Source organism: Hirundo rustica, chromosome 22 (genome assembly GCF_015227805.2).
Source record: "Hirundo rustica isolate bHirRus1 chromosome 22, bHirRus1.pri.v3, whole genome shotgun sequence".
NCBI classification, from domain to species: Eukaryota; Metazoa; Chordata; class Aves; order Passeriformes; family Hirundinidae; genus Hirundo; species Hirundo rustica.
Genome location: NC_053471.1, coordinates 3,840,793 through 3,868,777, shown reverse-complemented (window position 1 = coordinate 3,868,777; position 27,985 = coordinate 3,840,793). Strand labels below are relative to the sequence as shown.

Genomic DNA, 27,985 nt, shown 5'->3' with positions numbered 1-27,985 from the left:
CCACAGTGCTTTCAGTGTTGGGCATTTCTCCCATTTTGCCTATCTCATCTTTCCTGAAGCTTTTTCCACCCACTCCCTTGTGATTTGAACTCCCATCTCACCCTGACTGGGATGTTCCTCCTGGCTGCACCACGGCCCCTTTATTGATTTTAGCCACTGTTGAGGTCACAATGCTGGCCAACTTCTTCCTTTGCTGCCAGGCCCAGCCATTTGGGGATAATTAGGCCTGGATTAAGTTTAACTCTTTACAAGGCTGCAACACCGCACAGCCCCTTGCAGCTCTTCTCCAGCTCTGTCCCCTCCTCACCTCTCATCCCAGTTTGTTTGTTTGTTTACACAGACTCGGAGTTCTAGGAAATCTCTTCCCAAACCACATAAAAGCAGTTTTGCAGATTACTCACACCCACAGCAGCCACCAGCCAAAAAACTCTGGCCCCAAGCGGTGCACCACATTCCTCCTTCCTCTGCTTCCCTCCTTCCTCCACAGAGCTTGCCCAGGGGATTTGAAGAGGCACTGGGCTCAGGGGGCTGCAGACTCCAGGACTGGACTGTTCCTAAGTCTGGGCTGAGGCAGAGCCATGCCTCATTTCACAGGAGCTGCGGTTAGATGCCAGGTTACTTTTGCAGTCACAGATCCAGCAAGAGCCCAGTGTGCTGGTATTACCCATAAAGAAGTTTTTTCCAAAAATGTCAACTTGACTCGAGGCACGCACTCACCCCTGTAAGACTCCCACCACCCCCGGCTTCCCTTGGGATCAAATTGCTAATTGACAAAGGGCTGGGAAGAAAAAGAAATAAAATTCCTCTCGTGTCCTAGTAAGGCAGAGCAGGTGGGGTCAGGTAAGGCCACACACCCCAGTGCTCCATGCAGCATCTGGCTGACAAGTTCCTCCCCAGTCCTGTCACAGCCTCTATCCATGGCACAGGCCCTTCTCCAAACCCAGGGGACAGTGAAGTTCTGCTCAGGGCACTGTGGATTGCTGACACCCAGAGCTCCCTGAGGGCCAGACAGGCAATGGGAAGAGGTCCTGACCAGTGTGTGTGCAATGGCAGCTGCCCCTGGCTCTGTCAGCCTCAGCCCAGGAAAAGATCCAAACCATCGCAATGTTTACCATAGATATTTATTATAAAACACCAAAAATACAAACTGAACATATAAAACATTATGAAAACCGGCCCCACTGTAGCATCTACCTGCCCAGGGCCTCTGCAACACTCAAGGCTCCTGCAGCCACCTGAGGTCCTACATGAACAAACCGTGGCTGAGCACCCTGAGGCTTCAAGTGTAATCACACTCAAAGGGGAACTCCTTCCTCTTCATATGCTGCTTCTTCTTCCTCAGTTTCCCTGAGCCCATGATACTGTAGTTGTAATCGGATGTGACATAGGGGATTTCTCCCTCAATTCCTTGCTGGAAAATTAAAAAAATAAACCAGAAACAAGTTTAAGAACTTGTACCTTCAGCAGAGGGGGAGGCACATCCCTCCCCAGGCTGACAGAGGTGATGGTGGGAAGGACCCAGCAACCACCAAACCCCACTTTGGCATTTGAAACATGAGCAGAACATTCTGTACTCCTGAGGTTTCTGTGCTTAAGGACAATTTCAGAGAGATAACCATCTGCCAATGCCCAGGCATCTCCCAGCACGCATCAGACTCAGGAATAAGAAAACGGAAAATGTGCCAGCCAGCTGCAGCTCAGCCAACTCCCACCCCTCCCGTGAGCTCCTACCTGGCTCACAAGCACACAGTTAGGGATGGCGATGTTCCCAAGGAGCAGACAATTCACTAGTCTCAGATTCTCTGGAGGCACTGGTGTCAGGATGTGGTAAAGTTTCTTCTCCATATCAACCCCTCGGACAATTCCTAAAAAAAACCACATGGAAAGCTCAGCCACTAGGTATCCCTGCTCACTGGCACATCCCTACACAACTGAGCACCAAAGTCCAAACTGGAACATTAAATTAAGTCGCACAAGGAAACTGAGACAGCTACTGGAATTTTGAAAAGCCACATGGAATCTGCTTTCGAGAACGTGAACCAGAGAGTGAGTCACTGTGGAGTTCTAAGAGAAGATCAGAGTGGCACCATGCAAGGACATTCCCCACAACTCTTACCACCTGTTAACCAAAGTCCAAGGACTTTGCAGTACAGTCTCTAACAGCAGAGAACACACCACACTCATCCCATTTCTCCAGCTGGTTTTAGAGGAGTAGGTAATTCCATGAACCTGCAACCTGTCTGCGAAAACATGGCAGGTGAGAGCAGAGCTCCAGGTGTGCTCACCAAAGCCCAGGCAGTCACAGATGGGTGTCTGTGTCAGCAGGACTGGCCCATCAGTCTGGCACTGGATTTCTTCTGGAAGGCAGCAGAGCCCAACCCAGCTGGCATTCACGGCATACATGATGTTGCTGGGAGCAACATCCGTGTGAATAACCCTGAGTGCAACAGCATTGAAGGGTACCTGAGGTGGGAAAGAGAAGAGAGAAAAATGCTCGTCAGCTCCATGTGGATCAAGTTTGAGTTCAGGGACAAGACCCTGCTGAGTACAGACCCCGCACACTCCCACACCACACCTACACACAGGCACTACAGCATAGCACACAAAGCAGCTTCTGCACCAACACCTGCAGAACACACAGCACACGTGTGCCACACCAGCACTTTGAGAGAAGCCCTGCTTCCAGACACCCATAACACAGTCACTCTGCAAATCAGAGTGTTTATCCCTCTTCTGAGAAACATATGGAGTAAGAACAGAATTGCCCATCACCTCAAGTTGGTCTCTCTGCACACCCCCCTCTCTGCAAGCCACCCCAAAAAGCTCCTTTACCTGATATGGCACCAGGCTGTGCAGCGGCAGCACTGCCCCGATGTCTGGGCTCTGCAGGTGGCCCAGGTACCCCAGGATGGACATGTCACGCAGGATGCTGCTGTGAACTCGCCTGAAACAACAACCCTGCATCAAGGACATGTGGTTTTATTCAGCCCGTGGACCTCACAGAGCATTCAACGTCCTACTTACGCTTCACCTGCCGCTCCTGCCCGAGGAAATTCCGGGTGGACGTACAGCAGCTTGTGCTGTGGAGCTGACATGTCCTCCCCTTCAGGGTACTTCCAGCTCTCCATGTCACCCATTCCCAGCTGCTTGCACTTGGATTGCTGCTTGCCCCTGGTGTGCAGCCCGGCGCTGAAGTGGACATGCTCAGGCGTCAGCGGGGGCATGGCCTTCCAGTCACACACGTCCATCTGAACAACGTGGCTGGGTGACAACAGCCGGATGAGATCAATGAGGAGCAGGAGCCCTTCACCTTCAGGGGCACAGGAAACACACGACTGCTGCTACTACTGCGACAGGTGGGACAGCAGCGTTAGCTCAGGTTGGATGCACTCTGAGTTCTTGTTCCACGTGGTGCTGTGCCACCGTTACCTCCCTCCAACACCTCTCCAGAGCAGATTGACCCCATTTACCTTTCACCCAGCCCATGGTATTGATGACTAGAGGTACTTCCTTCTTGTAGCAGCTGAATACATATTTCACAACATCAAGGTACCTCTCTGTGTCCTGCTCGCAGCTGGTCTGACCATAATACACCATCTTACAGGGCATCTGCTGGTGGGTGAAGGGGGGACCTGGCAAAGAGAGCACGAACATCCAGCGCCTTCCCTGAGTCAAACCAAACCACTCCCACCCCTGAGCACCCACACACCTCCTCTCCTGAAATGACCCACACTCTTACCACATGCCAACTGTCCTCCTTGCACAGCCTGCAAGTAGGGGAAACTGGTCTGTCACTTGCAGGCTAGGAATTTTGTTTGTTTTGGGTTAACATTGAGTGTGGTTTTTTGTTTGAAATCACTGCTTACACACTTGCAAATCTTTAAAGAACAGTCTGTGACAAACTGGTTAAACAGCAAACTAGCCTGGTCATGTACTTTTAGACAGTGACCCAAATCTGCAAGACTACAAACACCAACAGTTTCCTGGACTGTGTTTTTTCCACTCATCACAACAGCCTCAATCTGTGCAGATCCACTTCGGATTTCTCAAGTTAGTTTTATCTATGGATACAGATTTTCCTAAGGAGACCTTTCACATCTGAAAGGCAGAATGTCCCCTTTGACACATCTTAGCATGTACCGCCACCTCTACAACATCATCTCTCTTTAAAGCAAACAAAAGGTGCAGAAGAACAGTTCCATGTTACTCAGGAAGCTTAAATGTCCCTACCAGAAAACTCAAACAGGCCTTGGGGTTTTTTTTCTCCAGGAAACTCTTGATAGCTGTGGCAGAAGCTTCCCCTGAAGCAGAGCCTCTGCCTAGAACACCCTGTTCATTTCAGAAACGGAACAGGTCTCTGGTAACCACAGAAGCAGCAGAACACATACCCAGAACTGGCTCTGTGACGCTGCTCAGGGACACACACCCTGGCGGTGTGAATTCTGTCTGGCCGATGTCACACTCCATGTACTCGACCACAGGAAGGCTGCAGGGAAAGAGGCTGTGTGTTAGCATCCACCAAAAGAACAACTACAGCATGACCTGAATATATCGCAAGTGCAATCTGATTTTGTTCCAAGTTGCAAAGCTAAAATTCTTGTACAAAATCTCTCCTTCCCTCAACCACACTCGTGGTACATTTTTAAGCATTGTAACTCCCCTGCTGAATCCAAACTGCTTGGTGCCCAATGTGCTCACACACTCCAAGGCAGCAATTTAACATTACTTCAACAGAAATGTTCAGGAGGCAACTTTCCTGAAATACTGAAGACAAGAATGCCTGTTTTTCTGATTTTTTGTTTTTATTTAAAAGCTATGCACCTTCCAAATTCTGACGGCTTTTCTGAGAGACCTGTCAAACATTTGTTTTTTTGTTTTTCCTTCTAAATCTCATGCAGCACTTAAAAACTTGCAGAACATGGAAAAACTCACCGGTTCAGTAACAGGTTAATTAGGTATCTGTTGAATGTCGATTTCCCAGTGTTTTTTGGGCCACACACCAGCACCACAGGGACACCTTCATCTTCCGCTAGAAAGAAAAGCAGAGTGTGATGCTGGCATCACTGACCCACCCAAGGCAATGCCTAAGCTCTAGATGCACATTCTTTACAGAGAAAACTGCAACCCTGAATCAATATGCGCTGGTCAGGGCACCCTCTCAACTTTAACTCATGAAAAGCCTTAAGAATTTTCATTTTTTTCAGGCTACCAAAGCCTCAACCTGGCTAAAGGCTTGCACTCACCACAGCAGGTCTGGATCAGCTCCTCCAGTGCCAGGTACATGCTCTCCGACACCAGCAACCCGCAGTCGGGGCTGCACTTCACGATGCCCACGGACGCCAGGACCGCGTCCTCCGGCGTGAAGTTCGATTCCTCCTTTTTCTAGGCGAGAGAGTGAGCACTGAGCACGGGGTGTGCGAGGCCGCGGCCTGGGCGCTGGCAGGGGCGGCCGCCGCTGGCTCTGCATGGGCGGTGTGGGGACGGCGCAGGGCGCAGCGGGCACCGCACCGCCTCACCTGGGGCTCGAAAGTCCGCGACAGCAGCGGGTGGCTCAGCAGGAATCGCGTCACCGGCGTGTCCAGGTGCTCCAGCAGCACCACGGCGCAGTCGGGGGAGAACCGTGCCATCACCTTCACCCGCGCCTCTGCAAGAGGCAAGTGCCGCCATCGCCCTCAGCCCCGCGCCCGCCCAATGGCACCCGCCCGCTCCGCAGCGCCCCGCGCACAAAATGGCCGCTCCCGCACCGCCCGTGAAATGGCGCCCGCCCGCGCCCCCGGCCCGTCCCGCACTCACGGCGGCGGACGCGGTGCGAGCGCATGGCGCAGCGGGCGGCGGCGCGCAGCTGGCGGAGGGCGGCGGCGGGCGGCCGGGCGCCGGGCAGCGCCTCCAGGCTGAGCGCGCAGTGCGTGGCCGGGGAGAAGATCGGCAGTCCCGGTTGGTGCGAGGCCACAGCGAAGCCCAGCAGGCGGACGGCACCATAGAGGCAGCGCAGGCGGCACTTGCCGGTGAAGGTCAGCGCCTGCAAGACAGAGCGGGAGGTCAGGCGGTGCGGGGCGCGGAGGGGCCGGCGCGCCGCAAGGCGCTGCTCACCTGCCGCGGGGCCAGCAGCAGCACGGCCGTGCCCTCCGTCGCCTCCACGGCCACCAGCCCCGGCTCAGCCGGCGACACCATCCCGGCACGAGTGAAGGAGGAGGCGAATTCCCGCCAGGCCGCCTCTGCCCGGCTGGCGCGGGCCAGGACACGGGCCGAAGCCCGGCGGGGGCGGCCGCGCCGCGCGGGCATGACCGCCGAGCCTCCTCCGCCTCCCGGGGCCGCCCCTCAGCCGGCCCCGCCCCGCACGGTGCCGGGTCCCGCCCGCCGCCACCGCCCCGTTAAGAGCCGCCCGCGCCGTGCGGGGCCACCCCGCCATGCCGCCGCCCGCGCTGCTCCGCCTGTGCCTCTGCGCGGCTGCCGCCGCCGCCTCCTCGTTCAGCCTCCGCGGCGATCACAGCCTGGCCGGGCTGTTCCGGCTGCACACCACGGCGCGCCGGGACGACGCCAGCGTGCTCGTGCGCGGCTGCGACGAGTGAGTGCCCTCGCTGCCCGTGCCCCCAACGCACTCCGTCTGTCCTTCCTAACAACCACTCTCGATTCCTTAGCGCCGCCTTCAAGAGCCACGGCTACTGCCTGTCCCAAGCCCTGCGCTTCGCCGTGGAGGAGATCAACAACTCCAGCACGCTGCTCCCCAATGTTACCCTGGGCTACGAAATCTACGATACCTGCTCTGAGCCTACCAATTTCCATGCCACGCTGTGTGCCCTCGCTCGTAAAGGCAGGCAGGATGTCCAGGTGCTCCCCAGTTTCCAACACTATGAACCCCAGGCTGTGGCTGTCATTGGCCCTGACAGCACCCGGCTGGCCCTCACCACAGCCGCTGTTCTCAGCCTCTTTCTTGTACCAGAGGTAAGTGCAGCTCCTGTGGCTGATGAAAAGCAGGGATCCCAAGGAGTAATAGTTACAGGGAGGGTAGGCTCAGAGCTGAGGAGCCTGCTAGAGCTGGAAATGCAGCCCCTCTGTGTGTGCTGTGCCAGGATCCTTCCCAGGCAGTCAGTGGGCTGGCTTGCGATCCATCAGAGCTTTCTCCTGCTTCAGCATGCTTGGCACTGGGTCCACTGCCTGCCCAGCTCCAAGTCTTCCCAGGACAGGCTGCCCATGCTGTTAGCTCTCAGGGGTGCAGCTATCTGGGCTGCACATTCCCCTTTCCCCTGGCTGCCTTTGCAGATCAGCTACGAAGCCTCCACGGAGTTGCTGAGCGTGAAGCGGTTGTACCCCTCTTTCCTGCGCACCATCCCCAGCGACAGGCAGCAGGTGAAGGCCATCTTCTTGCTGCTGCAGCACTTTGGCTGGACCTGGGTGGTGCTGCTGGGCAGTGACAACATCTACGGCAGGGCCGGCCTGGATGCCCTGCAGGAGCTGCTGACCGCAAGCAATGTGTGCGTGGCTTACCGAGGCACCATCCCTGCCAACTCAGACGTTAGCAACCCGGAGCTTCACAACCTGGTCCGAATCCTCACAGACGTCAAGGTCAACGTCACTGTTGTGTTCGGCAACAGAGGAAGCGTTCTGCCATTCTTCAAGGTGGTGGTCCAGAGGAACATCACAGGCATGGTATGGGTGGCTTCTGAAGACTGGTCGTTGGCTCGAATTATCTGGCAGGTGCCTGGCATCCAGACCATCGGTTCCGTGTTTGGGATGGCAGTTGAGAAGCCAGAGCCCGCGATGCTGGAACGCTTTGAAGCCTGGAAGATGTTGGAGGAAGGTGCTGTGGCTGAGTGTGCCAGCAGTGCAGAGGCAGGCAGGGAATCTTTGGGGAACGCGCGGCTGGACTGCACCCAGTGCTGCACCGGCTGCCGTGCGCTCGCCACCGTCCCTGACATGTACGACGCTCAAGGCTCCTTCAGTGTGTACTCGGCCGTGTATGCTGTGGCCCATGGCCTCCATGACCTGCTGGGCTGTGCCTCTGGGGCCTGCAGCAAAGGCACAGTCTATCCCTGGCAGGTAAGAGCAGCCTTGTGGAAGAAGATCCATGAGGATCCCTTCCCACAGGGAAGGATTTTTCCATTGTGCCTAAAGGTTTCCTGTCTTTCCCAAGGCTCAAATCCCAGCTGAAGACCCCTGTGGGCTTCAGCTGCCCCTCACAGTCAGAGCAGCCAAGACCTAGACTCCATCCTAGGTCACTTGTTCCTCTACCACCAGCCCCTCACTGGATGGGATTTCCTGCAGATGTTGGGGGGCTGGAAAGCAGCTGCAGGACAGAGGAAGCGTCCTCCAGCACATGTCCCTCCTAATGGCAAGAGTCATGCCATTGGAAGGGCTTTTCTCTTACTCTTCTGTTTTACAGCTCCTACAAAAGATTAGGCAAGTAAACTTCACCCTGTACAGGAGCCGAATCTCTTTTGATGCCAACGGGGACATTCAAAAAGGCTATGACATTGTCATGTGGAAGTGGAGTGGCCCAAACTGGGCTTCTGATGTGATAGGAACCTTCCGTGTGAACCCTGACAGGCTGAGCATTGACCCAGACAAAGTCCTGTGGCACACAGAAGATGGCCAGGTACTGTTCTGCAGCTGGGTCTTATTTATTGCTCACTTCTGAGCTGACTGCATCCCAATGTCATGAGTTCTGGAGTGTTTCCTCAGAGCAGGGCAAAACTGAGGGCAGAGGCAGTGTGGGGGGGTGCCAGAGGGCTGCTGAGCCTGAACTGTTCTGCTACCTCCCAAGCTGACCCTGTCTGTGCTCCCGGCAGGCTCCCAGCTCGGTGTGCTCGGAGGCCTGTGAGCCAGGGCAGATGCGGCTGCAGCAGAGCCGCCACAAATGCTGCTTCAGCTGTGTGGCCTGTCCAGCAGGAACCTTCCTGAACACATCGGGTCAGTACACCCCCAGGTCTGCTCCTGCCCCTTCCTCCCCTGCCCACATCCTACCTCCTGTTCCTGTGTCACCATTCCCAGCCTCTCACCTCCTGCGGTCAGTAAAACCTCTGAGCTGACCTGAAGGCAGTGGGTCTGGCTCCTGTTTGCTAACCAGTGGGTATGCAAAGCCCATGCCCTGTGCTTTCCGGGGAGTACTGCCCACAAGTGAGCCCACCTGGGTGAACAAAGCCCCTTCACCTGTGGCCAGGGAAAGGGGATATCCGGGCCGGTAGCTCTTCCCTGCACCTCTTCCCTGCACCGCATCCTCTGCCAGGGAAATTAAACCTAGTGGTTGCCTTTGTGCCCCAGGTGGCACACGGGACTTCTGCATATCGTGCTCACCAGCACCTGGCGTATGGAAATGTCTCCTGCCTGGGACACGCCCCAGTAGTCTCCTACCTCAGGATCACCAGCCGCAACAACAAACCCCTTCCTGGCAGCTAGTCCCTCAACACCCTTGGCCTGTAGAGTGGGCAAGGGCAGCTCTGGGGACAGGGGATGCAGAAAGCCCCCCTACATGGTACTGTCCCATTCAACAGCAGCTGCTGCAGATCATTCCTAGGTTACTGCTTGATGGGCCCCTTGCATGGGCCCCTTCCCACCCACAGCTCTCATGGCCCTGAGCCTCACACAGCCAAGCCCCTGTCTCAGCCCAGCCATGGATTCTGGGAGAGTCCCCAGGGACAATTTTAGGTGGGGGGTCTTTTGGGAAAAGAGTCCCCTCTGCTGCCCCAGGCCTGGGAGGGCCCGCAGGAAGGAGCAGGCAAGGGTGAGCAGAGCCTAGGGAGCTGTAGGCCGGTCCCTGCACTGTGGCAGAGCTCTTACCGGGTCCGAGGTGTGTGAGGTGTCCATGTCCTCCATAGACCCCTTTGACTGCCAGGCTTGTGGCTTGGATGAGTGGGCCCCAGCAGGGAGCGAGGTCTGCTTCAACCGCACCGTCGAGTTCCTGTCCTGGTCCGAGCCCCTCTCCTGGGTGCTGCTGGCCCTGGCTGTTCTTCTCATGCTGCTCATAGCGGCGCTGGCTGTCCTCTTTGCCCTCAACGCCTCCACACCTGTGGTCAAGTCTGCGGGCGGGAAGACGTGTTTCCTCATGCTGGGCTCCCTGGCCTGCACCTGCAGCAGCCTCTTCTGCTACTTCGGGGAGCCTTCACGGGTGGCGTGCCTGCTGCGGGTGCCGCTCTTTGCCATCAGCTTCACCGTGTTCCTCTCGTGCGTGGCGACCCGCTGCTTCCAGATCCTCTGCATCTTCAAGCTGAACGCGCGCTGCCCTGCGCTCTACGAGGCCTGGATGCGGCACCAGGGGCCGGTGCTGTTCGTGGCCGCCAGCACGGTGGCACAGGTGGTGCTGTGCGTGGCCCCCGAGGCCGCCAGCCCCACGGTGCCGCTCCGGGACTACGGCGCACGGGACGAGTGGGTGGTGCTGGAGTGCGCCCAGAGCGCCGCGGCCGACGCCGCCATCGCCTACACGGTGCTGCTCAGCGCCGGCTGCTTCGTGCTCAGCTACGCGGGCACGGACCTGCCCGCCGCCTACAACGAGGCCAAGAGCCTGACCGTGAGCCTGCTGCTACACCTGGGCTGCTCGGCCGCCGTGCTCTGCTCGCAGGAGGCGCTGCGCGGCCGGGCCGAGGCGGCGGCGCGGGTGCTCAGCACGCTGGGCACGCTCGCAGCACTGCTGGGCGGGTACTTCGTGCCGCGGGCCTTCGTCATCCTGCTGCGGCCGCACCAAAACACGGCCGAGCACTTCCAGATGGCCATCCAGGAGTACACGCGCCGCCTGGCCGCCACCTGAACCGCGGGGTTCCACCCGCACCGCCGCGCCCGACGCTCGGCCCCGGCCCGCCCCGGCCGCGCTCTCTCACGCCGTCACCGCCGGCGCCCGCTGACGCCACGTCCGGCTGCGGCGGATGCCGGCGGGCCCCGGTGCGCGGCCATGGCTGCGGCGGCGGCGCACAGCGTGCGGGTGCTGCGGGAGCTGAACCGGCAGCGCGCAGCCGGGCAGTTCTGCGACGCGACGCTCGGCGTGGGCGGCCGCGAGTTCCGCGCTCACTGGCCGGTGCTCGCCAGCTGCTCCCGCTTCTTCCGCGCGCGCGGCCCCGGCGGGCCCGTGGCGCTGCCCGACGGCCTCGCCGACACCTTCCAGCTGCTGCTCGACTTCTTCTACACGGGGCGCCTGGCGCTCACGGCGCACAACCGCGCCCGCCTGCTGGCGGCCGCCGAGCAGCTCGGCGTGCCCGACGCCGTGGCGCTGTGCCGCGCCTTCCGCCCGCGGCCCCGCCGCGCCGCCGCCGCCCGCCCGGAGCCCGCGGCGGCCCCGCAGCCCGGCGGGCAGGCGGTGCGTGAGGGGAACGGGAGGGGGACGCCGGGGCCCGGCGGGGAGGCGGGGGCGGCGCGGTGACGCCGCTGTTCCCTCGCAGGGCTCCCCCTCAGCCCCGGAGGAGGCGGCGGTGGGTGGCGGCGGGCGGGGGGACGGCGACGCCGAGCTCCTTCCCGAGAAAAAAGTGCTGCGGAGCAAAAAGAGCCCCCCCGCTCCGGGAAAGGCGCCGGGAAGCAGAAAAGGTACAGCGGTGCCGGTCGAATGCCCCACATGTCATAAAACCTTCCTCAGCAAATATTACCTTAAAGTGCACAACAGGTAAACGCTCCGGCTTCTCCTTCCCCTTGCGCGCGGGGGGATGCGCCGCCCACACAGCTCGGCCCCTTCCCTGGGGGAAAAAGGGTGGCCCTGCTTCTGCCAGCTGGTTCCAACACCTCAGCATCTCCCGGGGTGGTAAAGGAGGGTCTCCTCTGCCCCTGGGGGTGCTCTTGCCTGGGGGAGGGTTATATGTCAGTGAAAGGCATCCCAGAGCTGCAGCCCATGTGATGCGCGCCTCGGGTGCTGTGGTAGCTGCAGAGGGGTAATGGCAAATCCTCCTGGGCTTTGAGATTCCCCCAGGCTGGGGGGAGGAGTTTCTGGGTTTGCAGGGGACACATAGCTGGGCTCTGTGAGGAGCTCCAGGGTGGATCACCGAGAGCAGGGCATGGCCCTGCAGTGAGAGCTCAAACTTTGCTTCACTTGTGTTGGGGAAGAATCTTGGCCCTGCAGAAATGGTGTTTTGTGGAGCGCAGTGGGCACTGACAGCTGTGCTGTTGAGGGGACACAAAAGTGGCATAAAAGCAGCTTTAGGGTAGCTCTGAATAGTAGCACTGGGGAGGTGGGGGGAGGTACCCACCTCACCCTTCCCTGTCACCTCCTGGGCCTGGCTGTGCAGATGCTGTTGACAGGCAGTGATGGAATTCTGTATTTGCATCCCCCAAGGAAACACACTGGAGAGAAGCCATTTGAGTGTTCCAAGTGTGGCAAATGTTACTTTAGAAAAGAGAATCTCCTGGAACACGAAGCCAGGAACTGCATGAACCGATTGGAACAGGTATGCCCAGGAGCTGCCCTGCTGGGCTGGAGTGGGGCTGTCACGTGGCAGGAGGGGAGTTGGAGCCTTTTCCCAGTCCCAGCCCATGCTGAATTCCAAACAGACCTGTCAGCACCGTGTGGAACGTGTTCCATGGCTGAGACCCCCACAGCCAGGGCCCCGCACTTGATACACAACACAGCCCCCTCACTTGTGTTACGTTACACCAGGACTCCGTACTGTACAAGATTTGGCTCCTGTGGGTGTGGGCTGAATGCTGCAGCTGGGTGCCAGTGCCATTTGTTGGGCAGGGGGCTGAGCTGTGGGCTCCAGGTCGGGCTCTGTGTCCTGTGGAAGCCAATGCCACCCCTCTCACAGGTATTCACATGCTCGGCCTGCCCGGAGGTGTTCAAGCGGCGGATGGAGCTGCGGCTGCACATGGTGTCACACACCGGGGAGATGCCATACAAGGTCAGCAGGGCCTGCATCCAACATCCCTATGGATGCTGCTGGACTCTGGTGCTGAGCAGGGGCAAGCCTTTCCCTTCTAGGGCAGCCCAGCCCACTGGGAGCTGAGTGCACCAGTTTTGTTCTCTGGTCCATGATAGTCCACTCAGGGTTGTTCCCCATCTCTGAACCAAAATGTGATGCAGGGAGGCACCACAGCCAAAGGCTTCCTGTGGCTGTACCAGGAATCCCTGTTCTACTGCTGGTCCTCTCCCTGCTCTGAAACCACTCTTTGGGGAGAGCTGGAAGCTGACTCCATTCTCCTGTCTTGCAGTGCTCCTCGTGCTCACAGCAGTTCATGCAGAAGAAGGACCTGCAGAGCCACATGATAAAGCTGCACGGCGCACCCAAGCCCCATGCGGTAGTGACTGGGAGTTTTGGGGAGGGTGTGATCCTCAGTGTGGATCTGGCCTAAGGAATGGCACAATGGCTCTGTTAATGAGGGGGTGGGGCACAGAGCTACAGGAGAAACCCACAGATCCAAGCACTGGCCAGCACTTCCATCTTTGTTGGGCTGTCCCATCTCACTGGGTGTCTCTGAGCTGGGGGTGCCGCCTTAGCTTCTGCAGGGAGGTCCTTGGAGCAGATAGGGAAAGGCCAGGTGTGTGTCTGGGGTGGGTGTACCCCAGTCCTAACACCCTCCTCTCCTGTGGCCTTGCAGTGCTCAACCTGCTCCAAGTGCTTTCTGTCCCGGACAGAGCTGCGCCTGCACGAGGCCTTCAAGCACCGTGGAGAGAAGCTGTTTGTGTGCGAGGAGTGTGGGCACAGGGCCTCGAGCCGCAATGGCCTCCAGATGCACATCAAGGCCAAGCACAGGTACGGCGTGACCCATGTCCTCTCTTATGTCACCCTGGCTCTCCTGGCTGCAGTCCCTGCCCCACAGGCCTGGGGGGTTGGCTGAAAGTCACCCTCTTCCCAGAGGTGCTGGGCTGAGACCCAAGGGGCCGAAGCTGGCAGAGGCAGAGTGACGGTGACGTTTCCCTGCCCGCAGGAATGAGCGGCCCTACGTGTGTGAGTTCTGCCACCACGCCTTCACGCAGAAAGCCAACCTCAACATGCACCTGCGCACACACACTGGCGAGAAGCCCTTCCAGTGCCATCTCTGCGGCAAGACCTTCCGGACACAAGGTACCCCTGGCTGTGGCTGGTCATGCCAAGTGCTGTGCTTCAGCATCCAGGACCTCCAGAAAGCAGCTTCCCTAGGAGCAAAGCCATGCTCTTGTGAGTGCAGGCTGATACGAAGAGAAGGACATTCTGTCACCTGCACTGCTGTCGTGGCACAGAAGGGGAACAAGCTGCTGTTGCTCATGGTCCTTAGCTGGAGCAGGCAGCTAACTGCTTGTGCTGCTCTTGGCTTCCTGGCCAGCGCGGCCCAGCCTGACAGCCCCTGATGGGGTGCATGGCTGTGCTTCTGACTGGCCACTCTCCCTGTCTCCCCCGTTAATGGCAGCGAGTCTGGACAAGCACAACAGGACGCACACCGGGGAGCGGCCGTTCAGCTGCGAGTTCTGCGAGCAGCGTTTCACGGAGAAGGGACCGCTGCTGAGGCACGTCGCCAGCCGGCACCAGGAGGGGCGGCCCCACTTCTGCCACATCTGTGGGAAGACATTTAAAGGTAATGAGGCGGCTCCAGCTCTCATGGGGCTCTGCAGGAGCTGCCTCCTTCCCATGGGTGGGTTGGCATTGCTGTGAGCCTGTATGACATGGAGCTGCTGCCAACAGGCTCTCCCTTCCTTTCCCAGCGGTAGAACAGCTGCGTGTCCACGTTCGCCGGCACAAGGGAGTGAGGAAGTTTGAGTGCATCGAGTGTGGCTACAAATTCACACGGCAGGTGAGGCCTCCCCCGGCTCCAGGCCCCTCGTGCTGCACTGGGGAGCCAGCCCTCACTGGCTCTCTCCACATTCTCCTTCCTCTGCAGGCTCACTTGAGGCGCCACATGGAGATCCACGACCGAGTCGAGAACTACAACCCTCGACAGCGGAAGCTGCGGAACCTGATCATCGAGGATGAGAAGGATGTGATGGTGGTGCTGCAGCCGCCGCCAGAGCTGGAGGTGGGCTCAGCCGAGGTGATCGTGGAGTCGCTGGCCCGTGGGCCACTGCCCGAGGAGGTCCCTGCGCAGAAACTCTGCTCAAACGAGAACTTCTCCCCTGCGGATGTGATTGAGCAATCACTGATTATAACCACAACGATTCCAGACTGTGAGACGTAGTGTGGCCGCCCAACCCCTTCCACTGGAACACAGTAAAGCATTAAGCTGAGCCACTTTCTGCCACACTTGATCTTCTGAGCCCCCTCCCTTCCTTTTCTGCCAATCTCCCATCTCATGCTGCAGGGAAAGAAAGTCACCATGACATTGTGATTGTCAAATGAAGAAATGTCTCAGAATGGTCACTCCAGCCAGTGTCCATGCGTGGTGTGCAGTGGGGTAGGACTGACCTCCCTGTCTCATACTGTGACTCACTTTCTGGTGCTGGAGGAGCTGGTGCTGCCCTCCCCTTTCCACCAGCCCTCTCACCCTGCCTGTGATTAAAGCTCACCTTCCCCCACAGAGAGCTGCTCTGGCCATTCCTTAACTCCTACGTTTAACTTCTGCTTTATTTCTCCTTTGTTAAGCTTTTGTCAGTTGCTCTTTATTTCCCTGATTAAAAGCAGGGCACGACCCGTGTCTGCTCAGCACTGGGATGACTGAGCTGTGAGTTCACTTAAAACACACTCCAGCAGCCACAAAGTGCCTGTGCTGACACGTGGGGACATACTCTATCCCAAATAACCCAATCCATGGTTGCTGGGAGAGATCCATGGCCTGAGTGGTGCCAGGGTGGGGAGAGATCTTTGTGTACCCCACACCCCAGAGTTGCAGGCATGCTCTCTCCCCTTTCCCCCTCTACTCACCAAGGAGGCAGAGAGGCTCCAGTTTAAGCTTACCTGGAATGAGAAACTCCCTGTAAACTGTCACTCCAGGTCCCTTCCCCTCACAGAAAACAGAATTGTGTAACAGGTTTTATTTAACTTGACCGCTGCAAGTAAATTTAAAAACAAACTATGAGAATAAAAATACGTTATCTGCAAATGTAAAATGCCTTTGTTTCAAAGGATGGAGTTCAACTGTACTTGAGGATTCAACACAATGAATTCTACAAAAAATAAATACAGATCTGTAGCTGCTCAGCGGGTGGGACTGGGGGTCCAGCAGCGAGCACGGCCGCGTGCGCTGGGGTGTGTTATTTATAGCTCAGCAGAAATGCCTCGGGCTGTGGCGCCGTCGGGAATTGCTCCCAAAAAAGCAGCAGCTGCCCCGAATTGTGGGCCCCTGCACCCCCCTACTTTGTCCACGGCTTTGACACCGAGGGGCAGCGTTCCCGGCTGGCACGTGGCGGTCTCAAGGCACTGTCAGTGTTCCAGGCTGGAGAACAGCCCGGATTCCCCGTGGCTGAGGGGTGCAGCAGTGTCAGACAGCACTGGGGCAAAACGCGTTTCTGTAAAGCTGCAAAGACGCCGATGCTGTGGAAATGGAGCTCGGATGCTCCTTGTTCCAGGGGCAAGCCTGGAGGAGAGAGATCGAGTACATGGGGTTTCCATCTCTCAAGTCAGTTTAAATGCAATTTTTTCCTCTACTAGCTAAAATTTAAAGACCAAAAAACCAAATGCATCCAGCCACACCTTAGCTTCTGCCACGCTTCAGGGTTCTCCTGAAGGTGCAGCACTTGCTCTCAGGGTGCCATGCAGCAGGTTTAGCTTCTTCCAGAAACATTTCACAAGAAAACTGCACACAGCTGCTCTTCAGTGAAGGTAGATAAATAGAGCCCACATGGCCAGGGCACTTGGGCAAGTATAAAGGCAAATCTTACACAGCCCAAAATAAAACTACAAACCCCAAATAAAAAGAAAAAAAAATCCTAGAACAACTACCTTTCAATCCCAACATGTGCACAGGAAGCCTTTCTCCCTCCGAGGCACAGAATACAGGGGGGTGTCCATGGCCCTACCAGACAAACCCCTCCCAAGACAGAAACTGAAGGAAGGAGTTTGGTGGCAAACAAAGCATTACAGGGTGAAGGAGCTTCCAGTGAAAGGTGTCAGGTCACAAGCCATAAGCAGCGGTGCTGTGGTGCGGTTCACCACGAGTGCTTTCCCCAGGGATCAGCTCTCGGGTCCCCGTGGGCAGCGCGGCGCTGTCTCCCGCCCCGGAGGGCCGAGGGAAGCACTGGAGGCCCCGCTGCCTGCAGGCCCACAGCATCACATCCAACAGCCAGAGTTCTTGCTCCCTCTGTGATCAGTATGGTTTTGTTTCCAAGCACTGCTTTGCCTCAGCCTTCTCCCAAAGCAGCCCAGGTTTTGGATGAGGGACTCTGTCAAGCTGTTTCCTGTGCTAAGGCAGCTCATTGAGGTTCTGGTTGTGAAGGTTTTGGTTCTGCCTGCTCAAGCTGATGGTGTTGTCCAGCGTGATGCTGTCATCCTCCTGTGTGGTTTCTGGCATGAACTGCCGGAATATGCTGACGCTGCCGTGCCAGAAGATGGGCTCTGGGAGCTGGCCCACGACGCTCCAAGTTCGCGTCTCAGGGTCGTAGGCTTCCAGGACGTCCGAGAGTTCAAACGTGTTATCGTAGCCCCCCGAGACATAGAGCTTCCCACCGAGCACAGCCACGCTCCCCCCAACGTGAACCTGTAACAATAAATACACACCGTGATCAAGGGGTGCTTGCCTGATCCAGCAGCCGATCAAGGGGGTCAGTGGAATCTGAGAGCTGCTCCTTGGAAGGAGTTTCATGTCTGCCAGCTGCAGGTTGGGCTCTGAACCAGTGCTGTGCACAGATCTCACATACTGGGCTGCACACTCGGACGTGCCACCACATCCAGGACTGCCCTCCCAGTGACACCAACACACTTTAACCAGCTCCACATGCAAGGGGTTCTGCTTCTAAAAAGCTCTTGGTTTTCCAAAGGTAAATGAAGCTCATTTGTAACACTTAAGACATCCTGGAAACAGGAAAATGTCCTACCTGAAGCATGGCAGGGATTTTATCCCATTCATTCTTTGATGGATTGTAAACATCCACTTCAGCCGAGTCATCTCTGGGAAAGAGAACACAAAATTACTCTTCTGCATTCTAGAAATGCTGCTTGAGTTCTTCATCAAAGCCAAATTTAGATGGGCAGGGGGAGAGAAGAGCTGGGGAGGCAGCATAATCCTCAGGGCTTCTCTTAGTCACCCTGCTCGGCAGACAGGAGGGCGACAGTGACAGGTGAGGGACGTTTGCGACTCAGAGACACGCGCTGCTGACACAGGAATGTGTGGAGGACAAGGTCAGGGCAGCTGGAGAGGAGCTGTCAGTCCTTCCAAGGCACAGATGGGATCAAGATGCTGCAAGGAAGTTCCAGGCGGGGCCAGCAGCCAGACAAGGGCCTCCTCTCCCCACTTTGGGGCAACTGCAGAGAGCACCTGAACCTCACTGCTGTGCTTTATTTATAGGTATAAAACTAGTCCCAGCACCAGGGATCATCACTCAGAACCTTTAGCCTGAACTATTAAACCGATTTGCTGCTTTTACTTGCAGCCTACTCCTCTGCCCTCCAAAGATTATCCCACAGTTCTGCACAGAGCAGCAGCCCACGCGCAGCACGTGAAATGAGGGAAGAACACCTAACCCCGATCGTCTCCTCACTGACTCTTGCAGATGCAAAGTGATCTGAAAATCTTGAAGTGTCAACCATCAGTATTTTATAATGGGTAAGAAAAAGGAAATTCTATAGAATCAGGTTGTGACAAAGAGCAGAGCAGCTGCAACACCCTGGCAGGATGGACTGGAACCAGCTGACCAGAACAGCCGCCAGCAAGACACTTGGCTGGACCCAAAAAGTTCAAATAAAAAGTCTTGGGCAAAGGCTATTTTATGCAAAGCCAAGAGGAGATTAAAGAAAGAGAAGTGCCTGGGGGCCATCACAGACGTCTCTGTTTGCTCAGAGTCAACACAGGGAGATGAAATGCTCCAGCCCTAGCATGCCTTCCCGTTTATTTTTAATTAAGCGGATAACTGAAGTATTTGCACCACCAGGACAGCTTCAGATGGGTAATTAAGTCCCAATTTGGAAAGGTACTTAAAAATAGTGACCAATCACTTCATCTTCAGCCCTCTTATCTCGGCTGAGACGGAAGACGTCCTCTCCTGCATTAGAGTTTAACGTTTTCTTGGAGCTTATGTGCTTATTTATAGCAACAAGGGGGGGCTGAACCAGGAGCCGAAGAAACTGAGAAGCCAATTTCCAAGCAGCGCTGCTGACTTCAGACGGATTTACACCTGCCTGTTTCTCAGCCCTGGGTTACACTCAGACATTTTTACACAAGTTTATGGGCTGCTCTTTGAGGCCCACCAACACAAGGAAAGAGGAGTTACAGCCCTCCCTGCACCATCAGGGGAAGCATTGCTGTGCTGACCCAACCCAGTGCCCTCCCTCCACCACCTGCAAAATCCACCTTCCCAGGGAAGCCGTGGGTTCTCCTCATGGGGAGGGAAGTGATTGCTGCCACTACTCACCGTATGAAGTACATGAGCCCATTGAGTGTGACGGTCTTCGGGGCGAAGGACCAGGGGGGCAGGTGGCCGCAGTTGACGAGGGACCAGAGGTCACTGTCAGGGTCATAGCACTGCATGACCATGGACTCTTTGCCGGCCAGGGAGCCGATGGCAAAGAGTTTCCCGCGGCACGAGGTGGTGGAGCAGTTGTCCATGGGATACAGCATGGGCTGCAGGGCTTCCCAGCTGTCCAGTGTGTGGTCATAGCGCTCCGTGCTGTCGGAGGCAACCACGTAGAGCAGCCCGTCCAGGACCGTGGAGCTGTGGTATTCCCTGGCTTTCAGCATGGGTGACACCTCCGTCCACTCATTCACGCTGGAATTGTACCTCCAGACGCAGTCGTACAGCCTGGACCCGTCCGAGCCCCCTGTGACATAGCATGACACGTGTCAAGAGCCTGGCTCCACAAAGGGAAGGGCAGTGGGGGAGAGGGATTTTAAAGGAAGTTTTGCACTGCTTCATTCCCTTCCCAGCAAGCCAGGGAGGATTTCTCCCATGTCATTCCTAGTCCAAATCCAGCTGTGACTCAAAATGAGTCTTTCTTGTTGCACTGCCTCTGTCCTTTAACACCCACTTCTTTCCCATTTTGCACCTCCCCCCTCTGTTGCTGCCCAGAAGCTGCCAAGGCAGTTGGCGCTGCTGCCAGCTTGGGAACCTCCCAGCCTTGCCTGCATTACACTGACCAGAACAACCCAAGATCCCCAGCAGCAGCCTGCACACAGCTCCCAGCAGGACTGACCCGCCTGGGATCACTCCAGGAAGTTCCCACAGGACATAAGGGCTTCTGTAAAAACATGCTGCATCCATGTGGTAGCCCATCATTTTTACAAGCCTGTCCTTAAAGCAGGGCCTTGTTTTCTGCTTGTAACTAGAGAACACCGTTATCTGTTCACCTGCATTAAGACTTGCTCTTCAAAGCCCTGCCAGTGTGTCCTGCACACCGAGGGCACACTGCTCCACAGCGCTCAGTGTCCTGGGCCTCAGTTTGTTACAGCTGTCACAGAGATGCAGTTCAAAGGAGGCATCTGCATGCAGCTTAACAGCCAAATTTACATATTGGTGTCACCTTGACAGAAGTGATTGTAGCCCCAGCAAGGAGGCAGGATTCGCGTAGGGGAAGGTACTGTGACTCACAGGGGCTGGCAAAGGAACCTGGGGCTTTCTGACAGGCCTCTGCCTCAAGCATGTGCCTAGCTTGTGATTCAGGGGGCTCTGAACCTGAACACCTTCTTCAAAGAGAGAAACTCAAAACCTTCTTACATCACCTCTGTCCTCAGTGACGGTTAAAAATTTCTAACTACAAGATCTGTGACTTCTGCCAGCGTGCTCAAGAGCATTAGTCATGACAAAATAGCTCCTGGACTGAGACCAGCTGCTAAATCCAGCACCGACTCCAGGAGTCTCCATGCCTGCTGGCAGACTGCAGGCGCCCAAGCCCAGTCCCAAACTCTCTGCTACCCAGGAAAAGCCAAGTGTCAGTGCCACAATCTACATATTTTAAACAGAACCTGCCACCCTAGTGCTTCCCCTCGTTCCCTGTATGTCTTACCAGTGACATAGATGTCGTTGCCCAGTGCAGCGACGCTGTAGCCCCCTCCCAGGTGCTCGGGGAACTCGGCCAGGTAGCGCCAGTGGCCAGTGCGTGGGTTGTAGCAGTCGACGGTGACAAGCTCATCGCAGTCACGGTCGCAGCCACCAACGAGGACAAGGATCTCGGCGAGGCCAGTGGAGGGCCGGGGGCGCATGCGGGCACAGGGCCCCCGGTCGTGGCGGTCAAGGCGGGCAGCCTGGAAGTCGCGGGCCTCACGCAGGAGGCGCAGGCAGGGAGGGCAGCGGGCCACCAGCGGCTCGCTCTCCACGTGGGCCAGCAGATAGAAGCGGCGCACAAAGGGCAGGCGGACGTGCGCCAGGAGCTGCGGCAGCAGCGGGGCACGGGTGGAGGGGTCAGCGCGCACCCAGCGCAGTGCCAGCTGAAAGGCAGCCTCCTCCTTGGGGATGCAGAGCCCGTCGTCCCGCAGGTAGGAGAGCAGGCGCGGCAGCGGCAGCCGCTCCAGCTGGGCGCCCAGCTCGCCCACATGCCGCAGCACGAAGCGGTGGGCAGCAGCCGCCAGCTCCGGGCAGGCGAAGGCCTCCGCGAAGTCCTGCATGTCCAGGGCGTTGGCGGGCTCCAGCTGCCGCGCCAGCCAGGCACCGCAGGCCTCCTTGACAGCGGGGAACTGCAGCAGGTCGGCGGCGCGCAGCAGGCGCTCGGCGATGTCGGGGCCCAGCCGCCCCACGCGGCCGGTGTAGGCGAAGTCGAGCAGCCTCCCCAGGCACTCGGGCTCGACGCCGTGCAGCCGCACACGCTCGGCCCGCGACTCGCGCAGGGCCCCGCCGAACATGGCGCGGAAGTATCCCGAGGCAGCGGCCAGAACGGCGCGGTGAGCCCCGAACTCTCGCCCGCCGGCCACCACCGTCACGTCCAGCAGGCTCCGCTCGGCCCGCAGCGCGCTCAGACCCCGCAGCAGCGACACCGCGTGTGCCGGTTCTCCCGTGGCCGCCGCCGCTGTGGCTGAGGCTGCCGCTGCCGTCCCGCCGGTACCGGTCGCCATGCCGTGCCTGCGAAAAGCGCACCTGGGTCACGCCCTGCGCGGAGCCGCTGGGACCGACCCCCGAGCGATTCCCGGGGCGGGAAAGGGAGGCGGAGATCAGGCAAGGAGGCGGCGGGTGGCTCGAGGAGCCCGTCCCGGCCGGGACCCCCTGAGAGCGGCCGTTGCGTAAGGCGGCGGCGCGGGTAGCGCGCCCCGCTCGGGCCGGTCCCAGGGCCCCGCAGCTACCGCGCCCAGCCCCGCGCCCTTGGCTCCGGGCTGGCGCTCAGAAGGAGCCGCCCAGTGGCACTGGGGGAACACAAGACCGGCCCCGAGCGCAGACAGCGCTGAGGGAGCTCCGCTCTGAGTCCGGCTCGAGTACCGCCGTTAGCGCAGGCGGCGGGTCCGGCTCGGGGTTGAGGGTCCGGCTGGCGGTAGACGCTCCGGCGCCCTGCCCGTCCTGCCCCCGCCACCAGCCAGGCCCCGCGGCGAGCTCAAGGCCGCTCCCTCCTGCCCGGTCCCGCAATCACCCGATGAGACCCACTCCCGGAGCCCGCTCACCGGTCCGCTCTCCGCCCTGCTCCGTGCTCCGCTTCCCGCTCCGTTCACCGCTCCCGGCACCGCCCCCGCCCCTCCGCCGCTCCCAGCGCGCCCCGCGCCCGGCACTGCGCACGCCCGGACTACGGCTCCCGGCGGCCCCTCGCGGGCGGCCGCCCCTTCGCCGCCTCCCGCCGGCACCGAGCGGCTCGCGGTGTCGGCACTGCCCGGCTGCCGCCGCCGCCGCCCCGGCCCCGCCCGCGCCGGGACATGGACTCCGACTCCTGCGCTTCGCCGTTCGCCCCGGAGGTAAGCCGGAGTCCTGGGGGGAAAAAAGGAATGGAAGGGAGGAGCAGGGAGGGAACAGAAGGGTGGGGGGTGCGTCTCCCACCCTTCAGCCCGGCCCGGCCCGGCTCTGTCCGGCCGCCGGTGCCCGCTGTCCGTTCCCCGCCGCGGGGCGGGGGGCCGGGGCCATCTTGTGCCGCCGGGGCGAGGAATGGCGGCGGCGCCGCCCCGCCGCGCCCGCAGCGGGGGGGCTGCCCGGGGGCCCGGTACCGACACCGGGGGGCGATGGGGGGGAGGCACTGCCCGGTTCCGCCGCTGTGGGGGTGGGGGGTGGCGGTGCGGGGCGCGGCGGGAGCGGCGGCGCCGCCTCCCACCGGCGGGCCGGGCCCCGCGGCCGCCGCTCACCCCCGCCCCCCGCAGGACTTCTCCCCCGGCTCCCGGCGGCACCGCACCGTGGAGGACTTCAATAAGTTCTGCACCTTCGTCTTGGCTTACGCCGGCTACATCCCGTACCCGCAGGAGGTGAGTTGCACCGAGGGACCCTGGGGGCACCGGGGGGGCAGTGGGGGGCACCGGGCCGGTCTGTCAGACCGGCCGCTCCAGCGGTCACGGCTCCGCGCCGGGGCTGAACAAAAGGGGAACCGCGGCGGCTGCAGGCTCTGGGGACGGGGCGGGTGGTGCCCGGCGTGGGCGGGGTGAAAAACGTCGGATCCGGCAACGCTCCTGCTGCTCCTCGGGCCCCGGAGCTCTGGCTGGAGAAACCCCGGGGTGGGGTGTATGGAGAGCGGGAGCAGCAGTGCCTCGGGGGACAGGGTACAGCTCCCCGGGCGACAGGACTCAGCACCTCGGGAGCCGGGGACAGTGACTTGGGGGACAGGGCTCACCTCCCTGGGGGACAGGACACAGTGCCTTGGGCAGAGGGCTCAGCTTCCTGGGGCACAGGGCTCAGCACCCCGTGGGACAGGGTGCTGGGGGGAAAGGGCTCAGCAACCTCCAGGATAGGGTCCAGTGCTACAGTGGACAGCGCCCCTGGGGACGGGACACCACTGTAGGGGATAGGGCACAGCACCTCAGGAACGGGGCAGAGTGCCCTGGGGCACAGGGGACAGTGCCTTGTGCCGCATGCCAGTCTGCTCCAAGTCAAGCTGTTACCTGCTTCCTCAACTTGTTCCAGGAAACGCCGCTGAGGAACAGCCCCAGCCCTCCCAACAGCACTGGAGGCACGATTGACAGTGATAGCTGGGATCCTCGCTTCAATGACACCCCCTCCTCTGTCTCCCTGCCCACCAAGAACAGAAAGAACTTTAGTCAGCTTAAGCGGGCAAAACCATACAGTTCCCTGTTCCAGCGGGCAAAGGCCAGCAACTTCCTGCCAGAGCGAAAGCAAATCGATAAGATTAGGAAGAAGAAAAAGCTGAAAAGGAGGGAAACAGAGGTGTCTGCAGAGGAGGACTATGAGGAGAAGCTGCTGGATCTGGAGGCAGAGGACTCTTACGCAGAGACGCCGATGAGCCCCTCATCGGAGGGCGATCCTCAGTCTGTGACTGAGCACTGCTCCGTGTGGGACTCTGACACCCCATCCAGTGTCTCCTACCCTGCTGTGACGGCCGAGCAGACGGTGGAGATCCAGAGCGTGGGCAAACGAACGGTCATTCGGCAGGGCAAGCAGGTGGTCTTTCGGGATGAGGACGGCACTGGTGATGACGAGGACATCATGGTGGATTCAGGTAGGTGGTCTGGCTGTCCAGGATTAGCCAGCTGGAAGCAGTAGTGCTTTACTTGTAGCCTGAGGGTAATGCCGAGGAGCACTTTCTGGGTGGAATTCAGGAGCAGTTGGGTTTTCCACGGGAGGGAGGTGGGTTGGCTCTTTCTGCAATAAACTGAGTGAGAAGCTGCAACTTTATAGAAGCAGCTGCCTCTCCTCTCCTCAATTACGGCCTCCCATGTACTGCTGAGAGTCTCTTCCCGTGCAAGAGAGACCTGGAAAAAGCAGCAAAGTGCCTGTCTTTGAAACCCAGGTAGTTAATTTAGCATGAAAGGAGAGAAAATTCCTGGTGTGAGAGGCTTCAGCCGCTAAAAACTATCTTTGACATTTGTCTTTGCAGATGACGACTCATGGGACCTGGTCACTTGCTTCTGCATGAAGCCTTTCGCTGGGCGGCCGATGATCGAGTGCAACGAGTGCCACACCTGGATCCACCTCTCCTGCGCCAAAATCCGCAAGTCCAACGTCCCAGAGATCTACATCTGTCAGAAGTGCCGGGACTCCAAGTTTGACATTCGCCGTTCGAACCGCTCCCGGACGGGCTCGCGCAGGCGCTTTCTGGACTAGTGGGGAGGCACGTGCTGGTGCGCTGCGTGGGTGGGCGAGCTGTGGGTGCCGGCCGGGAGGCCGGGGAGGGCTCCCCTGAACTGCTGCTGCTCAGGCAGGAGGGCTGCCCAGCCGGCCTGTGGCCCAGGAGTGAGGAATCGCTGAGCCACGGGCAGCCGGAGCTGGGAGCGGCCGACTGGGCAGAACTGTGGTGAGAGACTTGTCTCGAGGGACAGACGAAGCTGAGCTCAGTGGAGTTTTGTCTGGTTACGATGACTGGGTGATGTACAATACCTTTGCCAAGTAGGTTTTCTCATCCCATTGGGAAACTGCAAATCTCTGTGCTAGAAAACTCTTCCTCCTCCCGAAGAGGGAGGGGAGGAGGAGAGAGTCTGTGTGAAAGTCTGAGAAGTAAATGGCCCTGTGTTTTAAATTCAGTGTGATATTATACCTGCCCATTTGTCCGTATAGATCAACCTTAGATATCCTAAGGCTCCGTAGGAGTCAGCCTCAGTGCTACCAGCCTCTGTGCGATCTGCTGCTGCTTCCACGGGCCTCAGCATAGGGGAGTTCTGTCATCTGGCATCATCCAAGTGCAAAAAAGACTCAGGGCTCCCTCCTGTGCCAAGGGACAGTGCCCTGGCAGGAAGGAGCAGCCCTTTTCCTGGACAGGCAGCGTGGAGGATCAGTGGCATCAGATTCCTTCCTAGAAGGTCTCTTCTTACAGTGATTTTTTTGTGATTTATTTGCATGATCAGCTCAAATGTGTGTATGGAGGGAAACTGCTCCATTTCCTGCCCCTTCATTAACCTTTATGGTGCTGTTTTAAGAAGATGACTCTCCCTTTTCTCAGCCCAGAATTCAAACATGGGCTATAAAAGGGGTCACAGGAAATGTAGAACCTGGCGGGTCTGGTTTGGAATTTGATCGTGTCCATCCAAGTACGACAGCTGAGTTATTTTTGCTTTGGCTGTTTGTTTTTTGAAACTGGACTGTAACCAAAAAGGCAGAATCTTTATTCTATTGGTAGCAATGACACAGATCAAAGTGAATGCAGGCAATGCAGCTACAGGATGAAGTGCAATGAGGATCTGTCTGGTGCGGAGTGCACAGGAGAGCGCTGAGGCCCTGGCCAGCACTGCAGACAGGACCTCCTGGGCCTTGGCCCACGGGAATTCCTTCAGGACCACGATGGGAAGTCACAGCTCATACACAAGGCCAGGGAGATGCTGGCATTGTTCCTCAGTGACCATACAGATCCACATGGATCACACAAATTGGGCTGATGTTTGGAGGTGTTTCTCTGAAGTTATGTCTGAAGAACAGTGTGCCCTGTCCACTAAGAGGCTCAGAGAAGCACTGGCTGGCACAGCAGCTGCAGCCAGACCAGCTGTGCCACAGCACTGGAGCACTGTCTTCTCCAAGGACTGGCTCACTGGGAGATGTGTCCTGGTGATGACTGAGGGTCTTGCTAGCACACAGGCTCAAGTGCCCTCCTTCAGACATCGGCCCCAGGGCTGCCAAAGCCTCAGGCAGCCCAGTACCACAGGGCCCTGGGGCTCCCTGGTGTGGGGCAGGGTGACAGAAGACATGCATCTGTTCTCTCCTGGCTCTTGATAAAAGTCTTGTTCCACCAAGCTGTAACAGCTGACTGGGTTCAGAAAACCAGCTTCTGTGAAATCTCTCAACCTTGTCTTGTGCTGTGCTGCCTTCAGAAGCTATGTGGAACCACTGAGGAGTTTGCCAAAGACTCGCCCCAAACGGCTGCCTGACTGTACTTTGCAGCCAGAAAAATAACCAAAGTTCTCCAGTGCTGCCATTTTCCCAGAAATGCTTTGGAAGATCCTGGCCACAACTGCACAAGAGTTGGACCTGGTCTGAAATTGGTATCTCCTGTGTTTACAGCATGTCTGCAGTTCAACTGGACCTCCGTGGACTGTGTTCCTGAAGCTTTTATGGGAGAAATGGTGCACTGTCAAGTGAACTGGCTCTTTTTCACAGAGGTTCAACACTAATCAATGTGACTGACTCTTGTTCTGTCCCCTTTTCAGATTTATCCCAGTGGATGGTGTCCAGCACGTTACAATATCAGCAGAGAGAAATAAAAAAGTAACATCTCCATTCTTTTAGTTCATCACTTTCAGCCATGTATAATTATAGTTTAATTCAGAACTTTATTTTTTCATTAAAACTTTTAAGGAACCATGTTTTTTTCTTAAATGTGAGACAAATGAACAATGAGTTTGTTATATTCCAAACTCAGGAGCCTGCTGTAATGATTTATTGGTTTGTGAGCTGTCATGCCAGGCAGCAGGAAGACTTGACACTTGAAGTGTTCCTGAAACAATCCACTCAGGTGGGGACAGGAAGAGCTGGCAGGTATCCCCACCTTTCTGTGGAGCAGCTGCTTCTTGCTAGCCTCTGCCTGGAGTGTGGGACATGGTGACAGAGCCCTGTGGCTGGGCAGGGTGGAGGGCTGGGAGGCAGGCACTGCCTAGGGTGGCTGAAGACAGCAGGGACACTGCTGGGCTTGTGCCAGGGGCCTGCTGAAGGGTGCAGTGACTGAGTTGGGGGACAGGGCTCAGGCCAGGATGCCAATGGTGTCGGAGTGCACAGTCCTGGCACCAGGTCCCTGCAGCCTCAGAAACAGCCCTGGAGCAGCACTGCACCCCCCTACAAGGACTGGAGGCTTGGCCAGACACAAACCAAGCTCCTATGAGCCCTCTGGGAGCTGTGTTCAAAGAGAGCTTCCTCCCTCCCCACCACCAGGCAGCACCGAGGGCTCCAAACTGCTGGAGCCTTGGTGCCACCCTGCAGCGTGTGTATGTGCCACAACCCCGCAGGCACCGCTGCTCAGCCAGCTGCTAT

The 27,985-nt window shown here is 58.1% G+C and overlaps 5 protein-coding genes across 5 annotated transcripts; 3 read left to right on the top strand and 2 right to left on the bottom strand.

Moving 5' to 3' along the window:
- Window positions 1-1,106: 1,106 nt before the first annotated feature.
- Window positions 1,107-6,282, bottom strand: NOL9 (nucleolar protein 9). Its single transcript, XM_040084337.2, has 12 exons — window positions 6,091-6,282; window positions 5,794-6,019; window positions 5,517-5,644; window positions 5,244-5,382; window positions 4,933-5,029; window positions 4,389-4,486; window positions 3,471-3,632; window positions 3,025-3,310; window positions 2,833-2,944; window positions 2,286-2,463; window positions 1,732-1,865; window positions 1,107-1,411 (listed from the first exon to the last, which is right to left on the bottom strand). Exons 1-12 carry the CDS (start codon window positions 6,280-6,282, stop codon window positions 1,280-1,282), a joined length of 1,884 nt encoding a protein of 627 aa, XP_039940271.1. The 3' UTR covers window positions 1,107-1,279.
- Window positions 6,283-6,407: 125 nt separating this feature from the next.
- TAS1R1 (taste 1 receptor member 1) lies at window positions 6,408-10,783 on the top strand. Its single transcript, XM_040084871.2, has 6 exons — window positions 6,408-6,565; window positions 6,639-6,942; window positions 7,261-8,037; window positions 8,381-8,593; window positions 8,787-8,907; window positions 9,813-10,783. Exons 1-6 carry the CDS (start codon window positions 6,408-6,410, stop codon window positions 10,736-10,738), a joined length of 2,499 nt encoding a protein of 832 aa, XP_039940805.1. The 3' UTR covers window positions 10,739-10,783.
- Window positions 10,784-10,879: 96 nt separating this feature from the next.
- Window positions 10,880-15,839, top strand: ZBTB48 (zinc finger and BTB domain containing 48). Its single transcript, XM_040084870.2, has 10 exons — window positions 10,880-11,188; window positions 11,364-11,581; window positions 12,245-12,356; window positions 12,714-12,806; window positions 13,117-13,203; window positions 13,504-13,658; window positions 13,834-13,970; window positions 14,293-14,457; window positions 14,585-14,673; window positions 14,761-15,839. Exons 1-10 carry the CDS (start codon window positions 10,880-10,882, stop codon window positions 15,052-15,054), a joined length of 1,659 nt encoding a protein of 552 aa, XP_039940804.1. The 3' UTR covers window positions 15,055-15,839.
- On the bottom strand, window positions 15,833-22,615 carry KLHL21 (kelch like family member 21). Its single transcript, XM_040084338.2, has 5 exons — window positions 22,546-22,615; window positions 20,967-22,015; window positions 19,379-19,784; window positions 17,846-17,918; window positions 15,833-17,508 (listed from the first exon to the last, which is right to left on the bottom strand). Exons 2-5 carry the CDS (start codon window positions 22,006-22,008, stop codon window positions 17,215-17,217), a joined length of 1,815 nt encoding a protein of 604 aa, XP_039940272.1. The 5' UTR covers window positions 22,009-22,015; window positions 22,546-22,615; the 3' UTR covers window positions 15,833-17,214.
- An 81-nt stretch (window positions 22,616-22,696) lies between these two features.
- Window positions 22,697-25,554, top strand: PHF13 (PHD finger protein 13). The gene is made up of 4 exons (XM_040084658.2): window positions 22,697-22,830; window positions 23,227-23,328; window positions 23,981-24,533; window positions 24,912-25,554. The coding sequence occupies exons 1-4, from the start codon at window positions 22,792-22,794 to the stop codon at window positions 25,136-25,138; spliced, it is 921 nt and encodes a 306-aa protein (XP_039940592.1). The 5' UTR covers window positions 22,697-22,791; the 3' UTR covers window positions 25,139-25,554.
- The last annotated feature ends 2,431 nt before the right edge of the window (window positions 25,555-27,985 follow it).

Coding starts and splice junctions, on each gene's coding strand:
- ZBTB48 (XM_040084870.2), top strand. CDS start 10,880: ATGGCTGCGGCGGCGGCGCACAGCGTGCGGGTGCTGCGGGAGCTGAAC. Junction 11,582..12,244: donor TACCTTAAAGTGCACAACAG/GTAAACGCTCCG, acceptor GCATCCCCCAAG/GAAACACACTGGAGAGAAGC. Junction 13,204..13,503: donor GCGCACCCAAGCCCCATGCG/GTAGTGACTGGG, acceptor GTGGCCTTGCAG/TGCTCAACCTGCTCCAAGTG.
- NOL9 (XM_040084337.2), bottom strand. CDS start 6,282: ATGCCCGCGCGGCGCGGCCGCCCCCGCCGGGCTTCGGCCCGTGTCCTG. Junction 6,020..6,090: donor TGCTGCTGGCCCCGCGGCAG/GTGAGCAGCGCC, acceptor TCTGTCTTGCAG/GCGCTGACCTTCACCGGCAA. Junction 4,487..4,932: donor ATTAACCTGTTACTGAACCG/GTGAGTTTTTCC, acceptor CTTTCCCTGCAG/CCTTCCTGTGGTCGAGTACA.
- KLHL21 (XM_040084338.2), bottom strand. CDS start 22,008: ATGGCGACCGGTACCGGCGGGACGGCAGCGGCAGCCTCAGCCACAGCG. Junction 17,919..19,378: donor GGGCTCATGTACTTCATACG/GTGAGTAGTGGC, acceptor TCTCTTTCCCAG/AGATGACTCGGCTGAAGTGG. Junction 17,509..17,845: donor AAATCCCTGCCATGCTTCAG/GTAGGACATTTT, acceptor TTATTGTTACAG/GTTCACGTTGGGGGGAGCGT.
- TAS1R1 (XM_040084871.2), top strand. CDS start 6,408: ATGCCGCCGCCCGCGCTGCTCCGCCTGTGCCTCTGCGCGGCTGCCGCC. Junction 6,943..7,260: donor GCCTCTTTCTTGTACCAGAG/GTAAGTGCAGCT, acceptor CTGCCTTTGCAG/ATCAGCTACGAAGCCTCCAC. Junction 8,038..8,380: donor GCACAGTCTATCCCTGGCAG/GTAAGAGCAGCC, acceptor TCTGTTTTACAG/CTCCTACAAAAGATTAGGCA.
- PHF13 (XM_040084658.2), top strand. CDS start 22,792: ATGGACTCCGACTCCTGCGCTTCGCCGTTCGCCCCGGAG. Junction 22,831..23,226: donor CTTCGCCGTTCGCCCCGGAG/GTAAGCCGGAGT, acceptor CGCCCCCCGCAG/GACTTCTCCCCCGGCTCCCG. Junction 24,534..24,911: donor GGACATCATGGTGGATTCAG/GTAGGTGGTCTG, acceptor TTGTCTTTGCAG/ATGACGACTCATGGGACCTG.